We start from the raw sequence: 13,043 nt of genomic DNA, 5'->3' as shown, positions 1-13,043 counted from the left end.
TCCACATATTTTCTATGGGATTAAGGTCTGGAGACTGGCTAGGCCACTCAAGGACCTTAATGTGCTTCTTCTTGAGCCACTCCTTTGTTGCCTTGGCCGTGTGTTTTGGGTCATTGTCATGCTGGAAGACCCATCCATGACACATTTTCAATGCCCTGGCTGAGGGAAGGAGGTTCTCACCCAAGATTTGATGGTACATGGCCCCGTCCATCATCCCTTTGATACGGTGAAGTTGTCCTGACCCCATAGCAGAAAAACACCCCCAAATCATAATGTTTCCACCTCCATGTATGACGGTGGGGGATGGTGTTCTTGGGGTCATAGGTCCTCCATTTATGACGGTGGGGGATGGTGTTCTTGGGGTCATAGGTCCTCCATGTATGACGGTGGGGGGATGGTGTTCTTGGGGTCATAGGTCCTCCATGTATAATGGTGGGGGATGGTGTTCTTGGGGTCATAGGTCCTCCATGTATGATGGTGGGGGATGGTGATATTGGGATCATAGGTGGCATTCCTCCTCCTCCAAACACGGTGAGTTGAGTTGATGCCAAAGATCTGGATTTTGGTCTCCTCTGACCACAACACTTTCCCCCGGTTCTCCTCGGAATCATTCGATGTTCATTAGTGATCTTCAGACGGTCCTGTACATGTGATTTCCTGAGCGGGGGGACCTGTACATGTGATTTCCTGAGCGGGGGGACCTTGCGGGGGCTGCAGGATCTCAGTCCCTCGCGGTGTAGTGTGTTACCGATTGTTCTCTTGGTGACTATGGTCCCAGCTGAGATCATGGAGAAGATTCTCCGGTGTAGTTCTGGGCGGATTCCTCACCGTTCTCCTGATCATTGAAACTCCACGAGGTGAGATCTTCCATGGAGCCCCAGACCGAGGAGATCCATCGTTATTTTGTGAATAATAATCCCACCAACTGTTGTCACCTCTCACCAAGCTGCTTGGCGATGGTCTTGTAGCCCATTCCAGCCTTGTGTAGGTCTCCAATCTTCTCCCCGACATCCTTGGACAGATCTTTGGTCTCCATGGTGGAGAGATTGGAATCTGATTGCTTCTGTGGACAGGTGTCTTTTATACAGGTAACAAGCTGAGATTAGGAGCACTCCTGTTAAGAGAGTGCTCCTAATCTCAGCTCGATACCTGTATAGAAGACACCTGGGAGACAGAAATCTTGCTGATTGATCGGGGATCAAATACTTATTTCACTCATTAAAATGCTTTAAACTTTTTTTTGAAATGCGTTTTTCTCGATAGTTTTTTTTTTTTGTTATTCTGTCTCTCACTGTTATAATAAACCAGCCAATAAAATTTTAGATTGATCGTTTATTTGTCAGTGGCCAAACGTAATAAATCAGCAGCCGATCAAAATACTTTCTTCCCCTCACTGTATCCTGCAAAATACCTGTGCAAACATCTTAAAAAAATTGCAGCTACGACCATTTCATTCTCCAGGGTCCCTGCTTTCAGTGGAAGTGGGGGAGGGGAGAATGCATTGATTACTGGCAAAATTGCAGATTTTATTGTGTTTAAAAACTGTAAAAGTTTTTTTTTTTTTCCGGTAGTCATGCAGTTAAATTCAAACTTCATAGAAATAACACGATGTAACATACAATTAAACCTACACGGGAGCATTTCTCGCCACTCTGTGTTTTTCAAGTGCTGCGCCTGAGGAAACGTGGATCACACGTGACGCGGGTACAAGGACTTCTTATTGTTAATATCACATTCATCCTTTAATATAATACCGAAAATACAAACATTACATTCCATACTTTTTATTTGTTTTTATTCTTTTTTTTTATTTTTATATATATATAAGCGATAAATTATAGCGAGAGATTAGAGGGGGCGCAGGCATTAGTAGACAAGGAAAGCCTCCTTATAGGCATTAAAGTTGCCGTTTCTATCGTTTCGTGAAACGCACAAAAGAATTTTCAATAAAGGTGAACGTGGCAGCCGTGGATATTGTAAATTGTACCAACAGTTTATCCAAACACCCAGAAGTCATGAAAATATATAATGGATCCGTCACACCTCCAGTATGTATTAATAACCATCGAAACGCGTACATTGTCATCCGACATAAAAGATTTTATATTAACCGCTTTATAAAAAATAATGTCATCTGAGAGCAAATATAACATCCAAATCCTCAACCTGGAGCTTATATTCATGCCTCTGTGATCTCTGTACAGCACTGAGGTATATGTCAGAGCTATATAAATGTATAATAATAATAGTGTGCGACTGTGGGGGAGGGGGCATTAGGTGAAAGTTCCACAACTGGCTCCCTTCCACCAGCAGCATGACTTTGTCCCAACACGGCCTTAGCATAGTCCCTATTTGGGACAGATGACAAATTAACTGGCTGCATAGGAACCTCTGAAATCAGGTTTGGTAAATTGCCCACCACTTGATCCTCCCTCCTCCCCTCCAGCACAACAGTCCTGCTCACCATAGTCCCAGAAGTACCACAGTTACTAGCAGTCCCGTCATCAAGTAAAGTCTTCTTTTAGAAAAAACACCATACGCCTCTCCTGCTCTGCAGTTTCAAAGTTCATGTGGCATTCCCGTTCTGCAGACTTAGTGTCCATGTGGGACTCCTTCTCACAGACAGCAGAAACTTCTCTGTCTGGATACACACCATCTCCTCCTGCATTCCCTGCCAATTGAAAGGATCTGTTGGCAGGTGCAATTTCTTTCTTTGTAGCAGCAATCTCAGGAAAGCCCTCCACAGACTGAGAGAGATTTTCAGCAAGCACTCCTTTACCAAGATCTGATGAGTCGGTGCCACTCAAGGGAGATTCCATTGCTGCAATGGCCTGCAGCAATCTGTCATTTTCCTCAACTTCCTCCTGAGATGACCCAGGCTGCTGGGAAGGGGGGCAGATGCTGACTCAGGGGTAGTACTGGGGCCACCATGTGAAGCCACTTCCTTACCCTCTGGCCAGTACTGGCACAGGCACTCTCTATCTGTTGGAATCTCTCTTCATTCTCATACTTCTCCTTGAACACACCACTGCTTTGCTTCAGAGAGGCGACCAACTTCTCCTGCTTTTTCAATGCCTCCTCCAGAGACTTTAGCTTGGATACTTCCCTCTTACTGCTCCCAGACTTACTATGCAGGGATTTCTTTTTCCTGAAAATCTGCTTTCAGGACAGCAAGCTTCTGTTCCTCCTTAATAATACGGTGAAGTCTGTTCACCACTCTATCCTGAAAGGCTGGTAAAGACTCCCCTTGCATAGGGACAGACCCAGGATCCAGTGCAGCTTGAGCACATGGAGTAGGCCTCAGTGCCTCTGGAGAGCCTCCACCTTCGTCTTCCCCAACATGGTCCATGCTTGCCTGGGAAAAGCCTGCATGAGAGGCCCCAGGCTTGCTGCTTCTCTCAGCTGAGATTACAGGAAAGTGAGCCAACAGCACCCTGCAGAACAGCACCACCTCATGGAGAAGCTCCTCTGGTGCAGAGACTGATGTGACTGGCTCAGTGATCTCTGTACAGCACTGAGGTATATGTCAGAGCTATACAAATGTATAATAATAATAGTGTGTGACTGTGGGGGAGGGAACATTAGAGTGTATTTTTTTTAAATTAAAAAAATCATACAAACGTACAGCTTATTAATAAAACATATTTACAGGAAAATAAACAACTAAATAAAAACAAGTAATCTTACATCAGCAAGTAAAGAAAATCGTTCCTGACAAGATAACGTATTAAAAACATATTTTAATGACAACAAAAAAGAGACTACAAACCCCGAACGTCAACTTGAACACAATCCAGGCTAAGAAACCTTTTAAGATTTAATCGCCATCAAAATGCGATTCCAAAAACCCCCATTAACCCCTTCTCCCACATTATTCACCCCGACTTCCACATCATTCACCTTGAATTCTGCACCAGCCACCCTCATTCCCTTCCCACCTCCCCCTCTACCATTATCCACTCCATCCCTCACTCCACCCCCGTTTCTGCCGACCTCCAGCCGCACTTCAGCCACACCGAGGAGGAGGGGTTGGCACCAGCATACACTCTGGTCCAGCACCCTCCACTGCCTTCATCACACTAGGAGAAACAATAGGTACAGACTTGACAAACACACTTTCTGACACTGACTGGGAGACCACAGACTGGGGGGACACTGACACCACAGGGGGCCTCACAGACACAGATTCTGATGGGACAGAGACACTAGGATCCTCTGGTACAACCTCTGCCAACCCAGACTCTTCTCTATCCGGGTGGAAGAATTCCTCCACCAGCTCTGGCTTATTGTGTAAAGCCTCAGGGCACTGGCTATAAGGGTGACCCACCTTATCACATAGGTTACATTTAATGATGTTACAGTCCCTCGCCAGATGCCCCAGTTCCTGACGCAAAGAGCACTTCTGTTCTGGACATTTAGAGGAGAAATGTCCCTTGACTCCACATTTATGGCACAGCTTAGGTTGACCAGGGTAGAAGATAATTCTATCTCTACCAATAAAGGCAGAGGAGGGCAAATGATGGACCATATTCCCACACACACTCAACCTTATTAACACCGACCCCCCACTCGTCCAGATTCCTCTATCATCCACAATATTTTTTAGGGGACACAACGTTTCACCAAACCTCCTCAACCAGACCCATAAATCCTCGGGGTTATAGACTCATTCCTACTCAGGATAGCCACATTCTTAATCAAAGGTTGACATGAGACAACTTTAGGCACAAGCCCCTTCCAGTCCGGCTGGCCCCCATATACACGCTCAAACCGCTCCCAAAACAGATCCAGTGATTCTGGATGCACAAATGACAAATCATATTCAAAGGAACCAGCTGGACTGATAAGAGAATAAATATCCTCTGCTTTAAATCCCATGGCTAGGATCTTATCCACAACCTCCCTCCTGATAGGTGGAATACATCCTCCTTCCCACCTGAGCTGTACCACATTCCTGCATTTAATGGAAGGTGAGTTAGGTGAAAGTCGCACAACTGGCTCCCTTCCACCACCACCAGCATGACTTTGTCCCGACGCAGCCTTAGCATAGTTCCTAACTGGGACAGATGAAACATTCACTGGCTGCATAGGAATATTAACTGGCTGCATAGGAAAATCTGAAATCAGGTTTGGTAAATTACCCACCACTTGATCCTCCCTCCTCCCCTCCAGCGCAACAGTTCCACTCACTATAGTCCCAGAAGTACCACAGATACCAGCAGTTCCATCATTAAGTAAAGTCTCTTGTTTAAAAAAAAACACCAGCTGTTTCAGCATTCATACGGCCCTCTTGCTCTGCAGTTTCAATGTTCATGCGACATTCCTGCTCTGCACTGTTAGTGTCCATGTGGGACTCCTCGCAGCCAGCTCCTCCTGCATTCCCTGCTGATTGCAAGGATCTTTTGGCAGATACAATCTCTGGAAAATCCTCCACACATTGAGAGAGATTTTCAGCAAGCCCTCCATTATCATGATCCTCATCTGATGAGTCGGTGCCACTCAAGGGAGATTCCATTTCTGTAATCGTCTTCAGCAACCCGCCATTTTCCTCAACCTCCTCCTGAGATGACCCAGACTGCTGGGGAGGGAGGGGGGTGGATACTGACTCAGACATGACAGATCCTGAGACAGGGGTAGTACTGGGGCCACCATGTGAAGCTACTTCCTTACCCCCATCCATACTGTCGCCATTGCTCTGGTATCCACCCTCTGGCTGGTACTGGCATAGGCACTTTCCTTCATCTGTTGGAATCTCTCCTCATTCTCACACTTTTCTCTGAACACACTGCTTCTCTCCTTCAGAGAGGCAACCAACTTCTCCTGCTTTTTCAATGCCTCTTCCAGACACTTCAGCTTGGATACTTCCCTCTTACTGCTTCCAGACTTACTGTGCAGGGATTTATTTTTCCTGAGATCCTCTTTCATGACAGCAAGTTTCTGTTCCTCTTTAGCAGTGCGGTGAAGTCTGTTCACCACCCTATCCTGGAGGACCGGTAAGGACTCCTCTTGCATAGAGACAGGACCAGGATCCATTGCAGCTTGAGCACATGAAGTAGGCCTTGGTGTCTCTGGAGAAACTCCACCTTTATCTCCCCCCATCCACACCATGGGGGCTGGGGGAGAAGCCTGCAGGTCAGACCCTGGCTTGATGTTTCCTCTAGCTGAGACCAAAGTAGAGTAAATCAACAGCACCTTGCAGAACAGCACCACCTGGTGGAGAAGCTCCTGGTGCAGAGACTGATGTGACTGGCTCAGTGTTCTCTGTATAGCACTGCGGTATATGTCAGAGCTATATAAATGTATAATAATAATAGTGTGTGACTGTAGGGGAGGGGGCATTAGAGTGTAAGCTCCTCTGGTACAGAGATTGAAGTTACTGGTTTATTTCTATAAAAAAAAGAAAAGAAATGATAAGTCATGGAGATATTTTGCATTCAATTGATCTCAGTTCTCTTTATTTACAAAGGTCGTCACTTCTTTATGATGTAATTTATATAAATGTATTTCTTTCATATCAAAACATTTCCTGGCTACAAAATATCGCAAGGTAGAAAAGACACAAATATTTTTAGTGATTGTTCCTCAGCTGAATATATACTTCAGATCAGCAGATTGTAGGACCGGCACAGAGATTCCGGGACAATAACATCGATCTTGCAGCTGCTACAATGTATAAAATATTATTTCTGCAGATGCTATGACTGGCACTTGGAGCAGAGCGACCGTTCTTCTGTGATCACAGAATTCGTATACTTTGTATATATATATATTAATTGATTTCCTCAGATTGAAGTCCTCGGCTATACGAAGCTCTCTTCCATGTTGGAGCACAGGAGGAATGAATCCACCAGTCGGGGTTTGACCAGCTGCTGTAAGTCGGAGTCTTCGATGCCGTCAGGATGCGCCACCGCCAACCTGCGCAACGCCGCCTGAAATATACAAATTCAATATATATAAATACATTATAATTGTATACAAAATATACAAAGTCAATCATTATAAGATGCACAGGATATCATTTCCTGTTCCAATTATTAGATTGAAAATTACAACATCTGATTATTCTAAAGCCGCGTACACACGGGCGGAATGTCTGGCCAACTTAGTCCGTCGAAACACATTTCAGCGGACAGTCCGCTCGTGTGTGGGCTTCAGCTGACTTTTTCAGCGTGCAGTCTGGCGGACTAAGTATTTCGGAATTTCCGTAATTCTGTCCGTCAGACTTTGGTTTCAGTGGACAATCCGCTCGTCAGTAGGCTAGTTCGACGGACTAAGTATGGCGCATGCTCAGAAAGGATTTACACGGCGAAAGGTTGCATTGCTGTGTATTGGACTTCCTATTTCTTGTCCCGTCGTACGTGCCGTACACGTCATCGCGCAAACTTTCGACAGACTGTTTGTGCATCCGTGTGTGGTCAAGTCCGTTCATTCGAAAGTAGGACGGACTGTCCGTCGGATTGTATGACGGACTAAGTTGGCCATACAGTCCGCCCGTGTGTACGTGGCTTAAGTTTAAAAGAGGCCCTTTGGAGCAGGGGTTTCCAAACTGACTCGGGAGCCGAAAGCGGCCCTTTGCTTGACTTTTTCCAGTCCTTGGGGCACCTCCCACTGACACCAATGATGAGGCACTTTCCTCCAACTGACACCAATGATGGGGCACTGTAAATCCCACTGACACCAAAGATGGAGCACTATTCTTCCCACTGACACCAACCATGGGGCACATTTTCTCCCACTGACATCAACAATGGGGCAGGCAATATTCCTCCCACTGACACCAAAGATGGGGCACTATTCCTCCCACTGACACCAATGGTGGGACACTATTCTTCCCACTGACACCAATGATGGGGCACTATTCTTCCCACTGACACCAATGATGGAGCACTATTTCTCCCACTGAAACCAAAGATGGGGCACTGTTTCTCCCACTGCTACCAAAAATGGAACACTATTCCTCCCACTGACACCAATGATGGTGCACTATTCCTCCCACTGACACCAATGATGGAGCACTATTCCTACCGCTGAAACCAAAGATGGGGCACTATTCCTCCCACTGACACCAATGATGGTGCACTATTCCACCCACTCATACCAATGATGGGGCCACTCCGAATTTTGCTCCCACTGACGACAGGACAATTTCTACTCCCGGTGGACTCAGTACAGCCCCCCCCCCCCCCCAAAGTCTAAAGGACGAAAAGTGGCCCTTTGTTTAGAGTGTTTGGAGACCCCAGCTGTAGGGGAAGGTGGAGGATGATGCCTTTTCCCTGGAGAACACTTTCATTGCAGAAGTGTAATTTTGTGCTTTTTCACTTGGGATTATTTATACCTTTGGACTTTATTAGAATATATTATCAGCAATGTATTTGTGTGCAACACAGTGTATGAGGTTATTTTGATCATTGTTGTCACTTTTATATGGATATTTTTATTGCTTTATGTGACATTTGTATAAATATTTATGCTGTTTTCAGGGAAAGCAGATTTATACACAAAAAGAAATACATTTATTTCGAGGATTTCCTACATACCAGACAAGCAACAAGGACGGCATCACTGCTGTACCTCTCCTCTGGGTGGCGGCAGAGAGAAATGAGGCTGGGGATACCTGCAGGAAGAAGTGACATCACCAATTACATGCTTACATTAGTAGCTTTGCAGCTTTCATTAAACCTATTCCCTGGTGATCCTGCCATGAAAGTCTTTGTTCAGGCACTTCTTGTTATAGGCTGACAACACTCTGTCCCTGACTCCCACTTGTTGCTCCTGTGTTGTCACCCTGTCACATGGGCTTCTAATGGAGACCACAAGTGGCAATTCCATCTCACATTACACAGATGTTACCAGGATGATAAGGGACTATATACAGATTTTAGTAATGAGAACGGTATCATTAGCAGTAATCAGCATGGATTCATGAAGAATCGTTCTTGCCAAACCAATCAACTAACCTACTATGAGGAGGTGAGTTGCCATCTGGATAAAGGAAGGCCCGTAGACGTGGTGTATCTAGATAAAGGAAGGCCCGTAGACGTGGTGTATCTAGATAAAGGAAGGTCCGTAGACATGGTGTATCTAGATAAAGGAAGGCCCGTAGATGTGGTGTATCTAGATAAAGGAAGGCCCGTAGATGTGGTGTATCTAGATAAAGGAAGGTCCGTAGACGTGGTGTATCTAGATAAAGGAAGGCCCGTAGACGTGGTGTATCTGGATAAAGGAAGGCCCGTAGACGTGGTGTATCTGGATAAAGGAAGGCCCGTAGACGTGCTGTATGTAGATAAAGGAAGGCCCGTAGACATGGTGTATCTAGATAAAGGAAGGCCCATAGATGTGGTGTATCTAGATAAAGGAAGGTCTGTAGACGTGGTGTATCTAGATAAAGGAAGGTCCGTAGACATAGTGTATCTAGATAAAGGAAGGCCCGTAGACATGGTGTATCTAGATAAAGGAAGGCCCGTAGATGTGGTGTATCTAGATAAAGGAAGGCCTGTAGACGTGGTGTATCTAGATAAAGGAAGGCCCGTAGATGTGGTGTATCTAGATAAAGGAAGGCCTGTAGACGTGGTGTATCTAGATAAAGGAAGGCCCGTAGATGTGGTGTATCTAGATAAAGGAAGGCCCGTAGATGTGGTGTATCTAGATAAAGGAAGGCCCGTAGACTTGGTGTATCTGGATAAAGGAAGGCCCGTAGATGTGGTGTATCTAGATAAAGGAAGGCCCGTAGACGTGGTGTATCTAGATAAAGGAAGGTCCGTAGACATGGTGTATCTAGATAAAGGAAGGCCCGTAGATGTGGTGTATCTAGATAAAGGAAGGTCCGTAGACGTGGTGTATCTAGATAAAGGAAGGCCCGTAGACGTGGTGTATCTGGATAAAGGAAGGCCCGTAGACGTGGTGTATCTGGATAAAGGAAGGCCCGTAGACGTGCTGTATGTAGATAAAGGAAGGCCCGTAGACATGGTGTATCTAGATAAAGGAAGGCCCATAGATGTGGTGTATCTAGATAAAGGAAGGTCTGTAGACGTGGTGTATCTAGATAAAGGAAGGTCCGTAGACATAGTGTATCTAGATAAAGGAAGGCCCGTAGACATGGTGTATCTAGATAAAGGAAGGCCCGTAGATGTGGTGTATCTAGATAAAGGAAGGCCCGTAGACGTGGTGTATCTAGATAAAGGAAGGCCCATAGACGTGGTGTATCTAGATAAAGGAAGGTCCGTAGACATAGTGTATCTAGATAAAGGAAGGCCCGTAGACATGGTGTATCTAGATAAAGGAAGGCCCGTAGATGTGGTGTATCTAGATAAAGGAAGGCCCGTAGACGTGGTGTATCTAGATAAAGGAAGGCCCGTAGATGTGGTGTATCTAGATAAAGGAAGGCCCGTAGATGTGGTGTATCTAGATAAAGGAAGGCCCGTAGACTTGGTGTATCTGGATAAAGGAAGGCCCGTAGATGTGGTGTATCTAGATAAAGGAAGGCCCGTAGACGTGGTGTATCTAGATAAAGGAAGGCCTGTAGACGTGGTGTATCTAGATAAAGGAAGGCCCGTAGACGTGGTGTATCTAGATAAAGGAAGGCCCGTAGATGTGGTGTATCTAGATAAAGGAAGGCCCGTAGACGTGGTGTATCTGGATAAAGGAAGGCCCGTAGACGTGCTGTATGTAGATAAAGGAAGGCCCGTAGACATGGTGTATCTAGATAAAGGAAGGCCCGTAGATGTGGTGTATCTAGATAAAGGAAGGCCCGTAGATGTGGTGTATCTAGATAAAGGAAGGCCCATAGACGTGGTGTATCTATATAAAGGAAGGCCCGTAGATGTGGTGTATCTAGATAAAGGAAGGCCCGTAGATGTGGTGTATCTAGATAAAGGAAGGCCCGTAGACTTGGTGTATCTGGATAAAGGAAGGCCCGTAGATGTGGTGTATCTATATAAAGGAAGGCCCGTAGACGTGGTGTATCTAGATAAAGGAAGGCCCGTAGACGTGGTGTATCTAGATAAAGGAAGGCCCGTAGACGTGGTGTATCTAGATAAATGAAGGCCCGTAGACGTGGTGTATCTAGATAAAGGAAGGCCCGTAGATGTGGTGTATCTAGATAAAGGAAGGCCCGTAGATGTGGTGTATCTAGATAAAGGAAGGCCCGTAGATGTGGTGTATCTAGATAAAGGAAGGCCCATAGATGTGGTGTATCTAGATAAAGGAAGGCCCGTAGACGTGGTGTATCTAGATAAAGGAAGGCCCGTAGATGTGGTGTATCTAGATAAAGGAAGGCCCGTAGATGTGGTGTATCTAGATAAAGGAAGGCCCGTAGACTTGGTGTATCTGGATAAAGGAAGGCCCGTAGATGTGGTGTATCTAGATAAAGGAAGGCCCGTAGACGTGGTGTATCTAGATAAAGGAAGGCCTGTAGACGTGGTGTATCTAGATAAAGGAAGGCCCGTAGATGTGGTGTATCTAGATAAAGGAAGGCCCGTAGACGTGGTGTATCTGGATAAAGGAAGGCCCGTAGACGTGCTGTATGTAGATAAAGGAAGGCCCGTAGACATGGTGTATCTAGATAAAGGAAGGCCCGTAGATGTGGTGTATCTAGATAAAGGAAGGCCCGTAGACGTGGTGTATCTAGATAAAGGAAGGCCCGTAGATGTGGTGTATCTAGATAAAGGAAGGCCCGTAGACGTGGTGTATCTAGATAAAGGAAGGCCCGTAGATGTGGTGTATCTAGATAAAGGAAGGCCCGTAGATGTGGTGTATCTAGATAAAGGAAGGCCCGTAGACTTGGTGTATCTGGATAAAGGAAGGCCCGTAGATGTGGTGTATCTATATAAAGGAAGGCCCGTAGACGTGGTGTATCTAGATAAAGGAAGGCCCGTAGACGTGGTGTATCTAGATAAAGGAAGGCCCGTAGACGTGGTGTATCTAGATAAAGGAAGGCCCGTAGACGTGGTGTATCTAGATAAAGGAAGGCCCGTAGACGTGGTGTATCTAGATAAAGGAAGGCCCGTAGACGTGGTGTATCTAGATAAAGGAAGGCCCGTAGATGTGGTGTATCTAGATAAAGGAAGGCCCGTAGATGTGGTGTATCTAGATAAAGGAAGGCCCGTAGACTTGGTGTATCTGGATAAAGGAAGGCCCGTAGATGTGGTGTATCTAGATAAAGGAAGGCCCGTAGACGTGGTGTATCTAGATAAAGGAAGGCCCGTAGACGTGGTGTATCTAGATAAAGGAAGGCCCGTAGACGTGGTGTATCTAGATAAAGGAAGGCCCGTAGACGTGGTGTATCTAGATAAAGGAAGGCCCGTAGACGTGGTGTATCTAGATAAAGGAAGGCCCGTAGACGTGGTGTATCTAGATAAAGGAAGGCCCGTAGACGTGGTGTATCTAGATAAAGGAAGGCCCGTAGATGTGGTGTATCTAGATAAAGGAAGGCCCGTAGATGTGGTGTATCTAGATAAAGGAAGGCCCGTAGACGTGGTGTATCTAGATAAAGGAAGGCCCATAGATGTGGTGTATCTGGATAAAGGAAGGCCCGTAGACGTGGTGTATCTAGATAAAGGAAGGCCCATAGATGTGGTGTATCTAGATAAAGGAAGGCCCATAGATGTGGTGTATCTGGATTTTGCAAAAGCATTTGACTCAGTTCCCCATAAACATTTACTGTACAAAATAAGGTGGGTTGGCATGGACCATAGGGTGGGTACATGGCTTGAAATCTGGTTACAAGGGCGAGTTCAGAGGGTGGTGATAAATGGGGAGTACTCGGAATGGTCGGGGTGGGTATTGGAGTCCCCCAGGGCAATAACTTCTCCGCAAGATGTGGAAACCTTGCAAGAAGATCTGAACAAATGAATCGGGGGAGGGGCAACTACATGACAAATGAGGTTCAATGTAGAAAAATGTAAAATAATGGATTTGGATGTCAAAAATCTGAATGCAATTTATAGACTGGGGGGAGAACCTCTGGGGGGATCTAGGGTGGAAAAGCACCTGGGGGTCCTAGTAGATGATGGGCTCAGCAATGGCTGCAATGCCAACAAACAGAA

General features: G+C 45.8%; 1 protein-coding gene across 1 annotated transcript in view; it reads right to left on the bottom strand.

Annotated features, from left to right (window-relative positions):
- Positions 1 to 6,433: 6,433 nt before the first annotated feature.
- Positions 6,434 to 13,043, bottom strand: part of INSC (INSC spindle orientation adaptor protein) — a 134,537-nt gene continuing 127,927 nt past the window's right edge. Inside the window, exons 10-11 of the mRNA XM_077453680.1 lie at positions 8,538 to 8,614; positions 6,434 to 6,929 (exon numbers count right to left, since the gene is read on the bottom strand). Coding sequence (XP_077309806.1) covers positions 6,801 to 6,929; positions 8,538 to 8,614 — 206 coding nt within the window. The 3' untranslated portion in view covers positions 6,434 to 6,800. The remainder of the gene's footprint in view (positions 6,930 to 8,537; positions 8,615 to 13,043) is intronic.

The sequence above is a fragment of the Lithobates pipiens genome, unplaced genomic scaffold, assembly GCF_037356315.1.
Source record: "Lithobates pipiens isolate NorthernLeopardFrog02 unplaced genomic scaffold, aLitPip1_a1.2 Scaffold_24, whole genome shotgun sequence".
In the NCBI taxonomy this organism is placed as follows: Eukaryota; Metazoa; Chordata; class Amphibia; order Anura; family Ranidae; genus Lithobates; species Lithobates pipiens.
Note: the sequence above shows the minus strand (reverse complement) of the source record. Positions and strands in the feature narration are given on the sequence as shown.